This window comes from Panulirus ornatus, chromosome 46, assembly GCF_036320965.1.
Source record: "Panulirus ornatus isolate Po-2019 chromosome 46, ASM3632096v1, whole genome shotgun sequence".
Classification (NCBI taxonomy): Eukaryota; Metazoa; Arthropoda; class Malacostraca; order Decapoda; family Palinuridae; genus Panulirus; species Panulirus ornatus.
The window spans coordinates 27,465,623-27,482,488 of NC_092269.1; the positions used below are offsets into that span (position 1 = coordinate 27,465,623).

The window sequence follows — 16,866 nt, forward strand, 5'->3', positions numbered from 1 at the left end:
AAGGGGTGAAGAAATGTTAGAGTCAACCAAGGTGGAGTTAGAGGAGAAATGGGAGCCAAAGAGACTTGTGAAGGAAAGGTAAAGCAACATTAGTTGTTAAGAGATGCCCTTAGCTAAAGACCAGAGAGACCTATCAATGGATGACAAGGAGGGTTTATTACACTTCCTTGAAATAAAGGAAAGCATTGCCTTTTGGATAAAATACTTGCAGTATTACGGCAGTCATAAAAGCTAAATGGGAGCCAGAGAAAGGAGAGTTTTTCCAAGGCTGATATGTCTGATCCCTTGCCAGAATGGCCTCAGAACAGGAACAGTTGAACATGATTGGATGAAAAAGTTCTCTTGGAGGAAGAGGGGATAAATGCTTCGATTTCCACAAAAATAACTTCTGTTATGCCTTTGGTGGAGATAGAAGCATCATCATGTAAGAGACAGTAATTTACCAAAGTCAGAAAAGAAGTAATGGAAGTTATTCCACTCAACTTCATTGAGGTGCCAATATTTTTGCTTGTAAGGGGCTGCTGGAGGAGGTGTTGTTAGAACAGATACAATTAAAAAAGTGTGATCATATGAACCAATTGGAGGCGAGACTGTGTACTTACAATGGGATGTGAAATAGAGGTGAAACAGATAATTATAATAATTTGCCCAAAATCATTGAGATTGGAGAATGTGGGGGTTTCAATCCCTCCACCATCCATAAAGGAGGAATTCAACCATTCCCAATGGTGAATGTTATTAAACTGCCATTGTACAAGCTACGATATGGTTCAATTTGAAATCTTTTTCCAATAATAGTTATGCATTTGGAGTTAAGAACAAGAAAGAAATGGCAACTACATCTTATGTAAGGATCTTTATTAGAATATAAATAAGAGTGCATGTATATTTCCATTACACACTTGGATGCCACACAACTGTAGAAAAAAATGAAACAATCATTGTGGTATATATGAATCAACCAATATACAGTTATTCAATTATCCAAATTTTATTAACAAAATAACATGTTAATGCCAACACATATATGTATAGAGGAATGCCTAATGTTCAACTTCAAATTTCACTTCAAAAGACGATAATCAATCCCATATTCATTCACTAGAAGTGAATATATGTGCTTGATGAACAGTGTACAATACCATAAAAGGGAACAGAACTAGATATGCATACAGTAGTTTTGTAAAGAAAGGCACTCACTACATAATCTTTTTCAGAGCCAATTGTCTAAAATATTTACAATAACCTGAGGAAACCATCAAATTTCCTTAAAAATTTGTTTTTAACTTTACAGATAAATGTATACATGATAAAACACTGCATAAGTCAACTGATAAAGGGACAGGATCAGAGATCCAGAATAATCTATATAATATATATAGAATACTTAAATATAATCAAGTCTTTTTAAGCATCTAGTAATTTTGTACAGGGCAGTGGGGTTGTGAATCAGCCTTACTGCTGGTGCTGGTGAGTCGGATGGCCAGGAGTGCTGGTCATAGTTTCCATCTTAACAGCTTGTTGTGGGGGTGCTGCTTGCACTATGACTTGGCCATGACTTATCTGAGCCTGACTCACCTCTACTGGCATGGCAGATGAGTGTGTCACCACTATGTTCCCTTGACTGACATTCTGATTCACTACATGCGACTGGGATACAACTACCTGACCATCCAGGGCTGCAACTTGTTGTTCTAGTTCATCACCAATACTATCAGCAAGAATCACTTGGTCAGCAGTCACCTGGGAAATTACCTGGCCAGTGGTGGGATCAATTGTGACTATATGAGCTCCCTGCAGTAGGTCAGGTGGAACATCCTGAGAAAGCACCACCTGAGTGACACCTTCAGGTAAGTTGATCTGACCTCCTAGTACCCCAGCGACATGCTGGAGGACCATCTGGCCATCACCAACATCTACAGCTTCAACCTGTGTAACCTGGGCAGCCTGATTCGCTTGCACATGTCCCTGAGCAGCCTGCTGTTGTGGCACAAAGTGGTGGGATACCAAAGGAACCTGTTCATTCATTATGTCATCCATCATTTCTTCAACACTCTTACCAGCTGTATAGAACTCCTCCATCTGTTCCATGGTAACTTTCCATTCAATCAACCGCCACAAATTGTACTTTAGCACCTCATACTGGCCTTGACCATAGTCCTCTATCATCTTAACACCATAGTGCTGTAAAACTCTTCCCAGCACTACAGACACATGTTCCTCTAACAAGCCACAACTAAGAAGCAAATCATGATCAAACAATTTTTCCAAAAGCCGCCGACACTTCATGTCCAAGGTGTCTGCCATAATAGTTTCTGGCTCTCGTGGATGTGAAGGCTCAATTGTTGAGCAAACTGGGGTGTTCAATTCATTCTTCACTTTACTCCCTTCATAATCTACTGGAATGGTCTTACCAGCCTGGGGCAAAAGCCCAGCCAGTTTATTCATGTTAACCTTCACACCTGAGCTATAAACATCGGTAACAGTCGTTGTCACTGGGGCTATTTCTCGAGTAACTATCTTCAGAGTTGGGGTAGGACCAGCAAAGCTTGTGATTGGGGCACTGACACTGACTGCAGCTGCTTCCATTACATCATCATCGTCATCATCATCATCATCGTCCCATTCAGAACGTAATGCAGCAATCTCAGGGTTTTCAGGCTCTAGTGGTGGTGATGGATGAGGAGCAATTTGCTCCTGAGATGGAGTGGGAACAATTTTGCTCGAACCTCTCCCAGGTTTCACATCAGGAGAAAATATTGACTTATTTTGATGAACCGACTCAATGTGACGGTGAAGCTTACCTTCAAACCTAAACTCTCTGCTACAAAGTTTACAAGAGTATGTTGGAATACAAAATGACATTAGTTCAACTGGCGGAGACACAACACTACTCGAGTTACTGGTAGTTACAAAGTAATCCTCCTTCTTTGTTTTACTATGAAGTGGGTTTGCTGTGATATCAACTGGATATGAGCCTACCCGATTGCCAACTTTCATTTTAGTTTCTTCCAGTCTGTTCTCTACCTTCATCTTTTTTATTACACGTTCCTGAGATTTATTTACACTACTAACCATGTTGTGCATGGCATTTGCAATAGATGGTACTCGTTTCTCTGGCTGTTTTGTTATATCTTTCAAAACCTGTTTCACTGGCTCTCTTGAAGAAAGAGGTACAACTTTTCTCACAGGAGCTGCCACTTCAGGTTTTTCTGATGACTCCTTCTCCTTCACTTTAACTTTAACTTTGGTCTGAGCTTTTACATTTGGCTTTGGTGAAGAGAAGCAAGTTTCACAGCTCTTCATATTGCATACAAAGTCCTTTCCATGTTGCTTGTTCTTAGCCATTCGCTTACCTCTCCCTTCAGTTTCACCATCCTCTGGTATGCCTGCTGTATTTCTTGCCTCATCTGGTTCTGCTTCCACTGTCTTTGGTTCCTCTGTCCCAGGTACATTCATATTCTTTGGCTCTTCAGGTTCAGCATTTAAGATATTCTTCATCATACTTTTCCTTATTGCTCGTAGTTCAGCAGCTCCTGACAAGCCATAAGGACTACATTTTTTACCTCGACCTCTAGGCCTCCTGATCGGCATGTGGATAGTTTCACTTCTGGATTTTAGAGTTTGTATATCCATCAACTGATTTCCAATTTCAAGTTCTTGATCTTCATCTCCACCCCTTGTGACTTGTCTTGTGGAATTCATTTCTGGCACCTCATGTGATTCATCTTCAAGTTCTCTGGTTACCGTCCTTCCTTCTAAAGAACTCTCTTGCACAATGCTCTCTTGGTGTTCTTTTTCACTGCTCGCATTTTCTCTAACACTAATTTCTTCTTCATTTACCCTTTGTTCTAACCTTGTGTCTGGTGATTTTGTAACTAAACCCTGCTTCGCAATGGACGATGCAACTTCTTGTAAAAAGACAGAGTGCTCATCTTGTACAGGTTCTTGTTCTTGAGGTGGTTTTGTGTTTCCTTGAACAATTGCATCAAATGCAGCATCTTGAATTGGATCAGATGCCATCTCTGCTGATTCTGGAATAGCAAATACTTTCCTTTCTATTTGCTCATCCCCCTCTCTTCTCTCCTGGTCTTCATCATCTTCTTCTTCATCAGAACTGTAATTGCGGTCCATACCTTCATCAAATATGTCATTCTCATACATGTCATCATCTGCAGGACGAGGTGTAGGGGGGGCAGACACTTGGGTGCTTACACATACTTGCCCCTGATACTGGCGGGGAATGATGACATGGCCACCTTCCTCATCTGTTTGGGTTGAGGTTGTGCACATTACTTTCTTTGTTCTTCGGGATTTTGGCTTGCTATTCAGAGCATCTTTGGGAGCTTTGAATATCTGAGGAGCAAGACCAGTCTGCTTTAGTTCTCCATCTAGTAGGTTTCCAACTGTGGGAAGCTTGTCAATGATGCTACCTTCTGCTACAGCTCCATGATTCCACTGAACATGCCGCTCATAATCACTTAAGCGAATAAATGAGCGGGGACAATGTTCACATTTGAACATCCTTGGCCCTAATTTTTTGGTAAAGTGTTCATCAGTAACTTTTGTATGGCGTTTAATATGGGTGATAAGATGATTTTTCTGGGTGAAGCACTTGCTACAAAGGTGACACTTAAAAGGTTTCTCACCTCTGTGAATACGAAGATGTATATTCAGTGCCCCCACAGTTAAGAAGGCTTTGTGACACACATCACAATATACACATTTACTTTTGTCATGAAGGCGCATGTGTACCTTAACACAATCTTGACGACTGAACCTTTGGTGGCAAATGGGACATTCAAATTGCTTCTCTATACCATGTACCACCAAGTGCCCCTGAAGATGTACTTTCCGAGCAAATGATTTAGGGCAGTGTGGGCACTGGAATGGCTTGAGGTCTGAGTGTATGGCCATGTGCTGCACTAGCGTTTTTCCTGTCATCATTACCTTGCCACAGACCTCACAGGAAACAGGCATTTCTAAGGTTTGGCTGCCACCAAAAGTTGAAGGACCCCCAGGCTCTTGCTTGATAGATGCCAAACTACTTCGGGCACCACCTCTACCTCTGCTACGACCAACAGGCTTCATAGGTCGCAAGAGATCTTGTGGAGAAAAAATAATGGTGCCTGGGGGTGGTTCCATACCCTCAAGTGTGTGGAACTGACTCTCCATACTTGGAAAATCCTGGAAAACACATTAAAATTCTGATTTAGTTAACAATGTTTTGAAAATCTTGGTGACTGTATTAGAATTCTGGTATAACTGGTGCTTTACATGGTTAAGAAACATCTAAGTCTTATGTTATGCCAACTATGGCATTATGGGCTAGATGTGCTGAATGTTTTTCAATTTCTAACAATTTTTACAAGCAAATGGTACAAAGGTATTTACTGCCAGGTCTGCAGTTATAGATTCATAAAATCACTATTTCAAATATTAAAAGTTTTCACTGTAGGGGTCAATATAACTAATATTGTTTACCTCTTCCTGGCTGGAGGCAGGCTGAGGTTCCACCGCAGACACCATTTGGCCTTGAGCATTAGTGGCAGTAATTATGGTTTGCATCTGTCCTTCCATATCCCCTTCAGCTGTGCTATCATCCATTAGCATAACCTTCATCTCTCCACCACCCACACCCATCACCTCTATGGAGGATGATGCCATTGCCTGGAAAATGGAACAAACCTGTTAAGAGGTATCTTTGATACATCCTTAGATAAAAGAATTTGTATGTTTTCTAGCATTATGTAACCCTATGATGGGATATCTACCACTACAAAGTTGCACTCAATGTGGGAGCACGGTATGACACATTCTTTTGGGGTTGGAAAGGGTCCTTGATGACACTCTGCCTTTCCATCCAATGGCAATGATACCAATTGCAGGCAGAGTTTACCAAGGCTAACAAACATTATTTTTTTCATTATCACACTTTGTTGCTGTCTCACGTGTTAGCAAGATAGCACAAGGAAACAAAAGAAAGAATGGCCCAACCCACCCACATACACATGTAAATACATACATGTCCACACATGCACATATACATACCTATACATTTCAACATATACATAAGTATACATACACAGACATATACATATATACATATGTACATAATTCATGCTTGCTGCCTTTATTCACCACCCCACCACACATGAAATGACAAACCCCTTCCCCCACATATGTGGCATGCGAGGTTACACTAGGAAAAGACAACAAAAGCCACATTCGTTCACACTCAATCTCTAGCTGTCATGTATAATGCACTGAAACCACAGCTCCCTTTCCACATCCAGGCCCCACAAAACTTTCCATGGTTTACCCCACACACTTCACATGCCCTGGTTCAATACATTGACAACACATCGACCCTGGTATACCCCATCGTTCCAATTCTCTGTATTCACTGAACACCTTTCACCCTCCTGCATGTTCAGGCCCCAATCATTCAAAATCTTTTTCACTCCATCTTTCCACCTCCAATTTGTTCTCCCACTTCCCCTCGTTCCCTCCAACTCTCACACATATATCCTCTTTGTCAATTTTTCCTCACTCATTCTCTCCAGGTGAACAAACCATTTCAAAACATCCTCTTCTGCTCTCTCAACCACACTCTTTTTATTACCACACATCTCTCTTACCCTTTCATTACTTACTCGATCAAACCACCTCACACCACACATTGTCCTCAAACATCTCATTTCCAGCACATCCATCCTCCTCCGCACATCTCTATCTATAGCGCATGCCTTGCAACCATCCGCTGCCAAATCCACTCCCAGATATCTAAAACACTTCACTTCCCCAGTTTTATTCCATTCAAACTTACCTCCCAATTGACTTGTCCCTCAACCCTACTATACCTTATAACCTTGCTCTTATTCACATTTACTCAGCTTTCTTCTTTCATGCACTTTACCCAACTCAGTCACCAGCTTCCGCAGTTTCTCACCCAAATCAGCCACCAGCGCTGTATCATCAGTGAACAACAACTGACTCACTTCCCAAGCTCTCTTACCCACAACTGACAGCATACTGGCCCCTCTCTTTAAAACTCTTGCATTCACCTCCCTAACAAACCCATCCATAAACAAATTAAACAACCATGGAGAGATCACGCACCCCTGCTGCAAACAAACATTCACTGGAAACCAATCACTTCCCTCTCTTCCTACTCGTACACATGCCTTACATCCTCAATAAATAATTTCCACTGCTTCTAACAACTTGCCTCACACACCATATATTCTTAATACCTTCCACAGAGCATCTCTATCAACTCTATCAAATGTCTACTCCAGATCCATAAATGCTACATACAAATCCATTTGCTTTTCTAAGTATTTCACACATACATTCTTCAAAGCAAACACCTGATCCACATATCATCTACCACTTCTGAAACCACACTGCTCTTCCCCAATCTGATGCTCTGTACATACCTTCACCCTCTCAACCAATACCCTCTCATATAATTTCCCTGGAATACTCAAAAACTTATACCTCTGTAATTTGAGCACTCACTTTTATCCCCTTTGGCTTTGTACAATGGCACTATGCATGCATTCTGCCAATCCTCAGGCACCTCACCATTAGTCATACATACATTAAATATCCTTGCCAACCAGTCAACAACACAGTCACTCCCTCTTTTTAATAAATTCCACTGCAACACCATCCAAACCCACTGCCTTGCCAGCTTTCATCATCTGAAAAGCTTTTACTACCTCTTCTCTGTTTACCTGATCATTCCCCCTAACCCTCTCACTTCGCACACCACCTCGACCAAAACACGCTACATCTGCCACTCTATCATCTAACACATTCAACAAACCTTCAAAACACTCACTCCATCTCCTCACATCACCACTACTTGTTATCACCTCCCCATTAGCCTCCTTCACCGATGTTCCCATTTGTTCCCTTGTCTTACGCACTTTATTTACCTCCTTCCAAAACATCTTTTTATTCTCCCTAAAATTTAACGATACTCTCTCACCCCAACCCTCATTTGCCCTCTTTTTCACCTCTTGCACCTTCCTCTTGACCTCCTGCCTCTTTCTTTTATACATCTCACGGTCATTTGCACTATTTCCTGCAAAACTCGTCCAAATGCCTCTCTCTTCTCTTTCACTAATAATCTCACTTCTTCATCCCACCACTCACTACCCTTTCTAATCTGCCCACCTCCCACACTTCTCATGCCACAAGCATCTTTAGCGCAAGCCATCACTGCTTTCCTAAATACATCCCATTCTTCCCCACTCCCCTTACGTCTTTTTCTCTCACCTTTTTCCAATCTGCACTCAGTCTCTCCTGGTACTTCCTCATACAAGTCTCACTCCCAAGCTCACTTACTCTCAACACTCTCTTCACCCCAACATTCTCTCTTCTTTTCTGAAAACCTCTACAAATCTTCACCTTCGCCTCCACAAGATAATGATCAGACATCCCTCCAGTTGCCCCTCTCAGCACATTAACATCCAAGTCTCTCTTTCACGTGCCAATCAATTAACACGTAATCCAATAACGCTCTCTGGCCATCTCTCCTACTTACATACATATACTTATGTATATCTCTCTTTTTAAACCAAGTATTCCCAATCACCAGTCTTTTTTCAGCACATAAATCTACAAGCTCTTCACCATTTCCATTTACAACACTGAACACCCTATGTACACGAATTATTCCCTCAACTGTCACATTACTCAAGTTTGCATTCAAATCACCCATCACTATAACCCGGTCTCGTGCATCAAAACTGCCAACACACTCTCTCAGCTGCTCCCAAAACACTTGCCTCTCATGATCTTTCCTCTCATGCCCAGGTGCATATGCACCAATAATCACCCATCTCTCTCCATCCACTTTCAGTTTTACCCATATCAATCTAGAGTTTACTTTCTTACATTCTATCACATACTCCCACCACTCCTGTTTCAGGAGTAGTGCTACTCCTTCCCTTGCTCTTGTCTTCTCACCAACCCCTGACTTTACTCCCAAAACATTCCTAAACCACTCTTCCCCTTTACCCTTGAGCTTCGTTTCACTCAGAGCCAAAACATCCAGGTTCCTTTCCTCAAACATACTACCTATCTCTCCTTTTTTCTCATCTTGGTTACATCCACAAACATTTAGAAACCCCAATCTGAGCCTTCGAGGAGGATGAGCACTCCCCACGTGACTCCTTCTGTTTCCCCTTTTAGAAAGTTAAAATACAAGGAGGGGAGGGTTTCTAGAACCCCGCTCCCGTCCACTTTAGTCGCCTTCTACGACAACTGGGGAATGCATGGGAAGTATTCTTTCTCCCCTATCCCCTATTTACATAATAAACACTTCACTTTAGCTCAACAAGACTGGATGTGAGCTAGCAATGCTGTGGTAGTAGCATTCCCCTCCCTGGCCCACTTCACTGCTATTCCTCTGTGCCTTACCTACACATGAATTGCTGGCATTCAATCTACAAACTCACAACCTCTTCTCATACACAACAATTCACCATGTCCTTATATATAACACTACATCCTCTCCTTATACATAACCCCAGACAAGTGACTTACATATCTCTTTACCCTCTACTCTAATGTTTCCTTTCTTTAAACTTTATCCTTGGTGGCACTCCAATACTATGAGTCTATGGTACCAAACTAGAATGGCACCACTTGTTGAGGAGTGGATGATTCCTAGCCCCCCACATTCCAAATGTCTCATCACCCCTTTCATCTCTTTTGCCATTGCTCCTAGAGCTGGCTCATTTTATACTAATTCCCAAAACATTAGTATCCCAAACCCAACCACCCATCTCCCTACTTCTTCTCCAGATAAAGTGTAAAATCTATGATGTTAATGATGAAGATGAGCTTAGATAAAAGTAGAACTACAGATCCTGTAATCACAAAATGGCCTATATGTTACCAATACAAAGAGGTACATCTAATCTCATGCCACAGCGGCACAGACCAGTTAGCCTGACATTACAGTAGCAAAGTCTTCAAAATACTGTGTGGAAGGCGAGAAAGTTATCTCAGAGAGCAAAAATGGGTATGTTTGAAGAAATAAAAGTTCCAACAGTGTTATTATTTGGTCGCGAGGCATGGGCTATAGATAAGGTTATGCGGAGAAGAGTGGATGGTATTGCAGTGGAATTTATTAAAAAAGGGGGTGACTGTATTGTTGACTGGTTGGTAAGGTTATTTAATGTATGTATGACTTATGGTGAGGTGCCTGAGGACTGGCAGATTGCTTGCATAGTGCCATTGTACAAAGGCAACGGGGACAAGAGTGAGTGCTCAAATTACACAGGTATAAGTTTGTTGAGTATTCAAGGGAAATTATATGGGAGGGTACTGATTGAGAGGGTGAGGGCATGTACAGAGCATCAGATTGGGGAAAAGCAGTGTGGTTTCAGAAGTGGTAGAGGATGTGTGGACCAGGTGTTTGCTTTGAAAAATGTATGCGAAAACCACTTAGAAAAGCAAATGGATTTGTATGTAGCATTTACGAATCTGAAGAAGGTATATGATAGAATTGATAGAGATGCTGTGTGGAAGGTATTCAGAATATATGATGGTGTGGGAGGTAAGTTGTTAGAAGCAGTGAAAAGTTTTTATCGAGGATGCAAGGCATGTGTACGTATAGGAAAAGAGGAAAATGATTGGTTCTCAGTGAATGTTGGTTTGCGGCAGGGGTGTGTGATGTCTCCATGGTTGTTTAATTTGTTTATGGATGGGGTTGTTAGGGAGGTGAATGCAAGAGTTTTAGAAAGAGAGGCAAGTATGCAGTCTGTTGTGGATGAGAGAGCTTGGGAAGTGAGTCAGTTGTTGTTCACTGATGATATAGCGCTAGTGGCTGATTCGGGTGAGAAACTGCAGAAGCTAGTGACTGAGTTTGGTAAAGTGTGTGAAAGAAGAAAGCTGAGAGTAAATGTGAATAAGAGCAAGATTATTAGGTACAGTAGGGTTGAGGGACAAGTCAACTGGGAGGTAAGTTTGAATGGAGAAAAACTGGAGGAAGTGAAGTGTTTTAGATATCTAGGAGTGGATTTGGCAGCGGAAGTGAATCATAGGGTGGGGGAGGGGGCGAAGGTTCTGGGAGCGTTGAAAAATGTGTGGAAGTCGAGAACGCTATCTTGGAAAGCAAAAATGGGTATGTTTGAAGGAATAGAGGTTCCAACAATGTTATATGGTTGCGAGGCGTGGGCTATAGATAGAGATGTGCGGAGGAGGGTGGATGTGCTGGAAATGAGATGTTTGAGGAATATATCTGGTGTGAGGTGGTTTGATCAAGTAAGTAATGAAAGGGTAAGAGAGATGTGTGGTAATAAAAAGAGTGTGGTTGAGATAGCAGAAGAGGGTGTTTTGAAATGGTTTCGTCACATGGAGAGAATAAGTGAGGAAAGATTGACAAAGAGGATATATGTGTCAGAGGTTGAGGGAACGAGGAGAAGTGGGAGACTAACTGGAGGTGGAAAGATAAAGTGAAAAGATTTTGAGTGATCGGGGCCTGAACATGCAGGAGGGTGAAAGACATGCAAGGAATAGAGTGAATTGGAATGATGTGGTATACCGGAATCGACGTGATGTCAATGAATTAAACCAGGGCATGTGAAGCATCTGGGGTAAACCATGGAAAGTTTTGTGGGGCTTGGATGTGGAAAGGGAGCTGTGGTTTTGGTGCATTATACATGACAGCTAGAGACTGAGTGTGAACGAATGTGGCCTTTGTTGTCTTTTCCTAGTGCTACCTCACACACATGCGGGGGGAGGGGGTTTTCATTTCATGTGTGGCGCGGTGGCAACGGGAATGAATAAGGGCAGACAGTATGAATTATGTACACATGTATATATGTATATGTCTGTGTGTGTATATATATATGTATACCTTGAGATGTATAGGTATGTATATGTGCGTGTGTGGACATTTATGTATATACATGTGTATGTACGTGGGTTGGGCCATTCTTTAGTCTGTTTCCTTGCGCTACCTCGCAAACACAGGGGACAGCAACAAAGTATAATAAATATAAATAAATATAAATAAATATATATGTATTAGAAAGGATCACAATTCTGTGCGTGATCAAGAATATTCCTATGAGTCCGAGGGAAAATTAAACAGAACAAGTTCCCAAGTGCACTTTTGTGTAATAATCACATCATCAGGGGAGACACAAGAGAGAAATATAACTGTCAGTTGATATACAATGAAGAGACGTAGCAGGGACGCTCACTGTCTGTCTTGGACAATCACATGTTTACCAAATGGCGTCCTAGCTATGTCTCCTCATTGTATAGGAACTGACTATTATATTTTTCTCTAGTGTCTCCCCTGATGATGTGATTATTACACGAAAGTGCACATGGGAACTTCTCGTGTTTCACTTTCCCCATGGACTCAAAGGGTAAAGGGGAATAGTGGTTTGGAAATTTCTTGGAAGTAAAGACAGGTTGGTGAGAGAACAAGGACAAAGGAAGGAGTAACACTACTTCCTGAAACAGGAGTTGTGGGAGTATGTGATAGAGTGTAAGAAAGTAAACTCTCTAGATTCATATGGGTAAAACTGAAAGTTGATGGAGAGAGATGGGAGATTATTGGTGCCTATGCACCTGGTAATGAGAAGAAAGATCATGAAAGGCAAGTATTTCGGGAGCAGCCAAGTGAGTGTGTTAGGAGATTTCATGCACGAGACTGTGTTATAGTGATGGGTGATTTGAATGCAAAGGTGAGTAATGTGGCAGTTGAGGGTACAATTGGTGTACATGGGGTGTTCAGTGTTGTAAATGGAAATGGTGAAGAGCTTGTGGATTTGTGTACTAAAAAAAGACTGGTGATTGGGAAAACCTGGTTTAAAAAGAGAGATATACATAAGTATACGTATGTAAGTAGGAGAGATGGCCAGGGAGCATTATTGGATTGTGTTAATTGATAGGCACGTGAAAGAGAGACTTGGATGTCAATGTGCTGAGAGGGGCAACTGGAGGGATGTCTGATCATTATCTTGAGGTGAAGGTATAGATATGTAGAGGTTTTCAGAAAAGAAAAGATAATGTTGGGGAGAAGAGAGTGGTGAGAGTAAGTGAGCTTGGAAAGGAGACTTGTGTGAGGAAGTACCAGGAGAGACTGAGTGCAGAATGGAAAAAGGTGAGAGCAAATGATGTAAGGGGAGTGGGGGAAGAATGGGATGTATTTAGGGAAGCAGTGATGGCTTTTGCAAAAGATGCCTGTGGCATAAGAAAGGTGGGAGGTGGACAGATTAGAAAGTGTAGTGAGTGGTGGGATGAAGAAGTAAGATTGTCAGTGAAAGAAAAGTTAGAGGCATTTGGATGATTTTTGCAGGGAAATAGGTCAAATGACTGGGAGATGTATAAGAGAAAGTGGCAAGAAGTCAAGAGAAATGTGCACGAGGAGAAAAAGAGGGCAAATGAGAGTTGGGGTGAGAGAGTATCATCAAATTTTAGGGAGAATAAAAAGGTGTTTTGGAAGGAGGTAAATAAAGTTCGTAAGACAAGAGAACAAATGGGAACATCGTTGAAGGGGCAAATAGGGAGGTAATAACAAGTAGTGGTGAAGTGAGAGGGAGATGGAGTGAGTATTTTGAAGGTATGTTGAATGTGGGTGATCATAGAATGGGAAATATAGGGTGTTTTGGTCGAGGTGGCATGCGAAGTGAGAGGGTCAGGGAGAGGTGATTTGGTAAACAGAGAAGAGGTGGTGAAAGCTTTGTGGAAGATGAAAGCTGGCAAGGTGGTGGGTTTGTATGGTATTGCTGTGGAATTTATCAAAAAAAGTGGTGACTGTGTTGCTGACTGGTTGGTGAGGATGTCCAATATATGTATGGTTAATGGTGAAGTGGCTGAAGATTGGCAGAATCCATGTATAGTGCCACTGTACAAAGGCAAAGGGGATTAAGGTGAGTGTTCAAATTACTGAGGTATAAGTTTCATGAGTATTCCTGGGAAATTATATGGGAGGGTATTGATTGAGGGGGTCAAGGCTTGTATAGAACATCAGACTGAGGAGGAGCAGTGTGGTTTCAGAACGGTAGAGGATGTGTGGATCAAGTGTTTGCTTTGAAGAATGTATGTGAGAAATACTTAGAAAAGCAGATGGATTTGGATGTAGCATTTATGAATCAAGAGAAGGTAAATGATAGAGTTGATAGAGATGCTCTATGAAAGGTATTAAGAGTATATGGTGTGGGAGGATGTAAGGCATGTGTACAAGTAGGAAGAGAGGAAAGTTATTGGTTCCCAGTGAATGTCAGTTTGTGGCAGGGGAGTGTGATATCTTCATGGTTGTTTAATTTGTTTATGGATGGGGTTGTTAGGGAGGTGAATGCAAGTTTTAGAGAAAGGGGTAAGTATGCAGTCTGTTGGGGATGAGAGGGCTTGGGAAGTGAGTCAGTTGTTGTTCGCTGATGATACAGCTCTGGTGGCTGATTCAGGTGAGAAACTGTGGAAGCTGGTGACTGAGTTTGGTAAACTATGCAAAAGAAGAAAGCTGAGAGTAAATGTAAATAAGAGCAAGGTTATTAGGTTCAGTAGAGTTGAGGGACAGGTAAACTGGGAGGTAAGTTTGAATGGAGAAAAACTGGAGGAAGTGTTTTAGATATCTTGGAGTGGATGGAAACATGGAAGCGAAAGTGAGTCACAAGGTGCTGGGAGCATGCGGGGGGAAAGGGTGCCATTTCATAAGGCAGGATGGTGACAGGAATGGCTGAGGTGCAGCAAGTATGAATATGTACATGTGTATATATGTATTTGTCTGTGTATGTATATGTATGTATACATTGAAATGTATAGGTATGTATATGTGCGTGTGTGTGTGTGTGTGTGTGTGTGTGTATGTATATACATGTGTATGTGGGTGGGTTCGGCCATTCTTTGTGCTAGCTCGCTCATGCGGGAGACAGCAACAAAGTATAATAATAATAATCAAAAAGTAACATACAAACACACACACACACACACACACACACACACATATATATATATATATATATATATATCTTTCTTTCTTTCAAACTATTCGCCATTTCCCGCATTAGCGAGGTAGCGTTAAGAACAGAGGACTGGGCCTTTGAGGGAATACCCTCACCTGGCCGAATTCTCTGTTCCTTCTTTTGGAAAATTAAAAAAAAAAAAAAAACGAGAGGGGAGGATTTCCAGCCCCCCGCTCCCTCCCCTTTTAGTCGCCTTCTACGACACGCAGGGAATACGTGGGAAGTATTCTTTCTCCCCTATCCCCAGGGATGATATATATATATATATATATATATATATATATATATATATATATTTATTATATTATTATTATACTTTGTCGCTGTCTCCCGCGTTTGCGAGGTAGCGCAAGGAAACAGACGAAAGAAATGGCCCAACCCCCCCCCATACACATGTATATACATACGTCCACACACGCAAATATACATACCTACACTGCTTTCCATGGCTTACCCCAGACGCTTCACATGCCTTAAATTCAATCCACTGACAGCATGTCAACCCCGGTATACCACACCGCTCCAATTCACTCTATTCCTTGCCCTCCTTTCACCCTCCTGCATGTTCAGGCCCCGATCACACAAAATCTTTTTCACTCCATCTTTCCACCTCCAATTTGGTCTCCCTCTTCTCGTTCCCTCCACCTCCGACACATATATCCTCTTGGTCAATCTTTCCTCACTCATTCTCTCCATGTGCCCAAACCATTTCAAAACATCCTCTTCTCCTCTCTCAACCACGCTCTTTTTATTTCCACACATCTCTCTTACCCTTACGTTACTTACTCGATCAAACCACCTCACACCACACACTGTCCTCAAACATCTCATTTCCAGCACATCCATCCTCCTGCGCACAACTCTATCCATAGCCCACGCCTCGCAACCATACAACATTGTTGGAACCACTATTCCTTCAAACATACCCATTTTTGCTTTCCGAGATAATGTTCTCGACTTCCACACATTCTTCAAGGCTCCCAGAATTTTCGCCCCCCTCCCCTACCCTATGATCCACTTCCGCTTCCATGGTTCCATCCGCTGCCAGATCCACTCCCAGATATCTAAAACAATTCACTTCCTCCAGTTTTTCTCCATTCAAACTCACCTCCCAATTGACTTGACCCTCAACCCTACTGTACCTAATAACCTTGCTCTTATTCACATTTACTCTTAACTTTCTTCTTCACACACTTTACCAAACTCAGTCACCAGCTTCTGCAGTTTCTCACATGAATCAGCCACCAGCGCTGTATCATCAGCGAACAACAACTGACTCACTTCCCAAGCTCTCTCATCCCCAACAGACTTCATACTTGCCCCTCTTTCCAAAACTCTTGCATTCACCTCCCTAACAACCCCATCCATAAACAAATTAAACAACCATGGAGACATCACACACCCCTGCCGCAAACCTACATTCACTGAGAACCAATCACTTTCCTCTCTTCCTACACGTACACATGCCTTACATCCTCGATAAAAACTTTTCACTGCTTCTAACAACTTGCCTCCCACACCATATATTCTTAATACCTTCCACAGAGCATCTCTATCAACTCTATCATATGCCTTCTCCAGATCCATAAATGCTACATACAAATCCATTTGCTTTTCTAAGTATTTCTCACATACATTCTTCAAAGCAAACACCTGATCCACACATCCTCTACCACTTCTGAAACCACACTGCTCTTCCCCAATCTGATGCTCTGTACATGCCCTCACCCTCTCAATCAATACCCTCCCATATAATTTACCAGGAATACTCAACAAACTTATACCTCTGTAATTTGAGCACTCACTCTTATCCCCTTTGCCTTTGTACAATGGCACTATGCACGCATTCCGCCAATCCTCAGGC

The 16,866-nt window shown here is 41.9% G+C and overlaps 1 protein-coding gene across 4 annotated transcripts in view; it reads right to left on the bottom strand.

Moving 5' to 3' along the window:
* Window positions 1-841: 841 nt before the first annotated feature.
* LOC139763162 (uncharacterized) overlaps window positions 842-16,866 on the bottom strand; it is a 44,843-nt gene continuing 28,818 nt past the window's right edge. For all 4 annotated transcript variants that reach the window (XM_071688869.1, XM_071688872.1, XM_071688873.1 and 1 more), the window contains exons 3-4: window positions 5,485-5,670; window positions 842-5,187 (exon numbers count right to left, since the gene is read on the bottom strand). In XM_071688869.1, the coding sequence (XP_071544970.1) occupies window positions 1,456-5,187; window positions 5,485-5,667 (3,915 nt within the window). In that variant the 5' untranslated portion in view covers window positions 5,668-5,670 and the 3' untranslated portion in view covers window positions 842-1,455. The remainder of the gene's footprint in view (window positions 5,188-5,484; window positions 5,671-16,866) is intronic.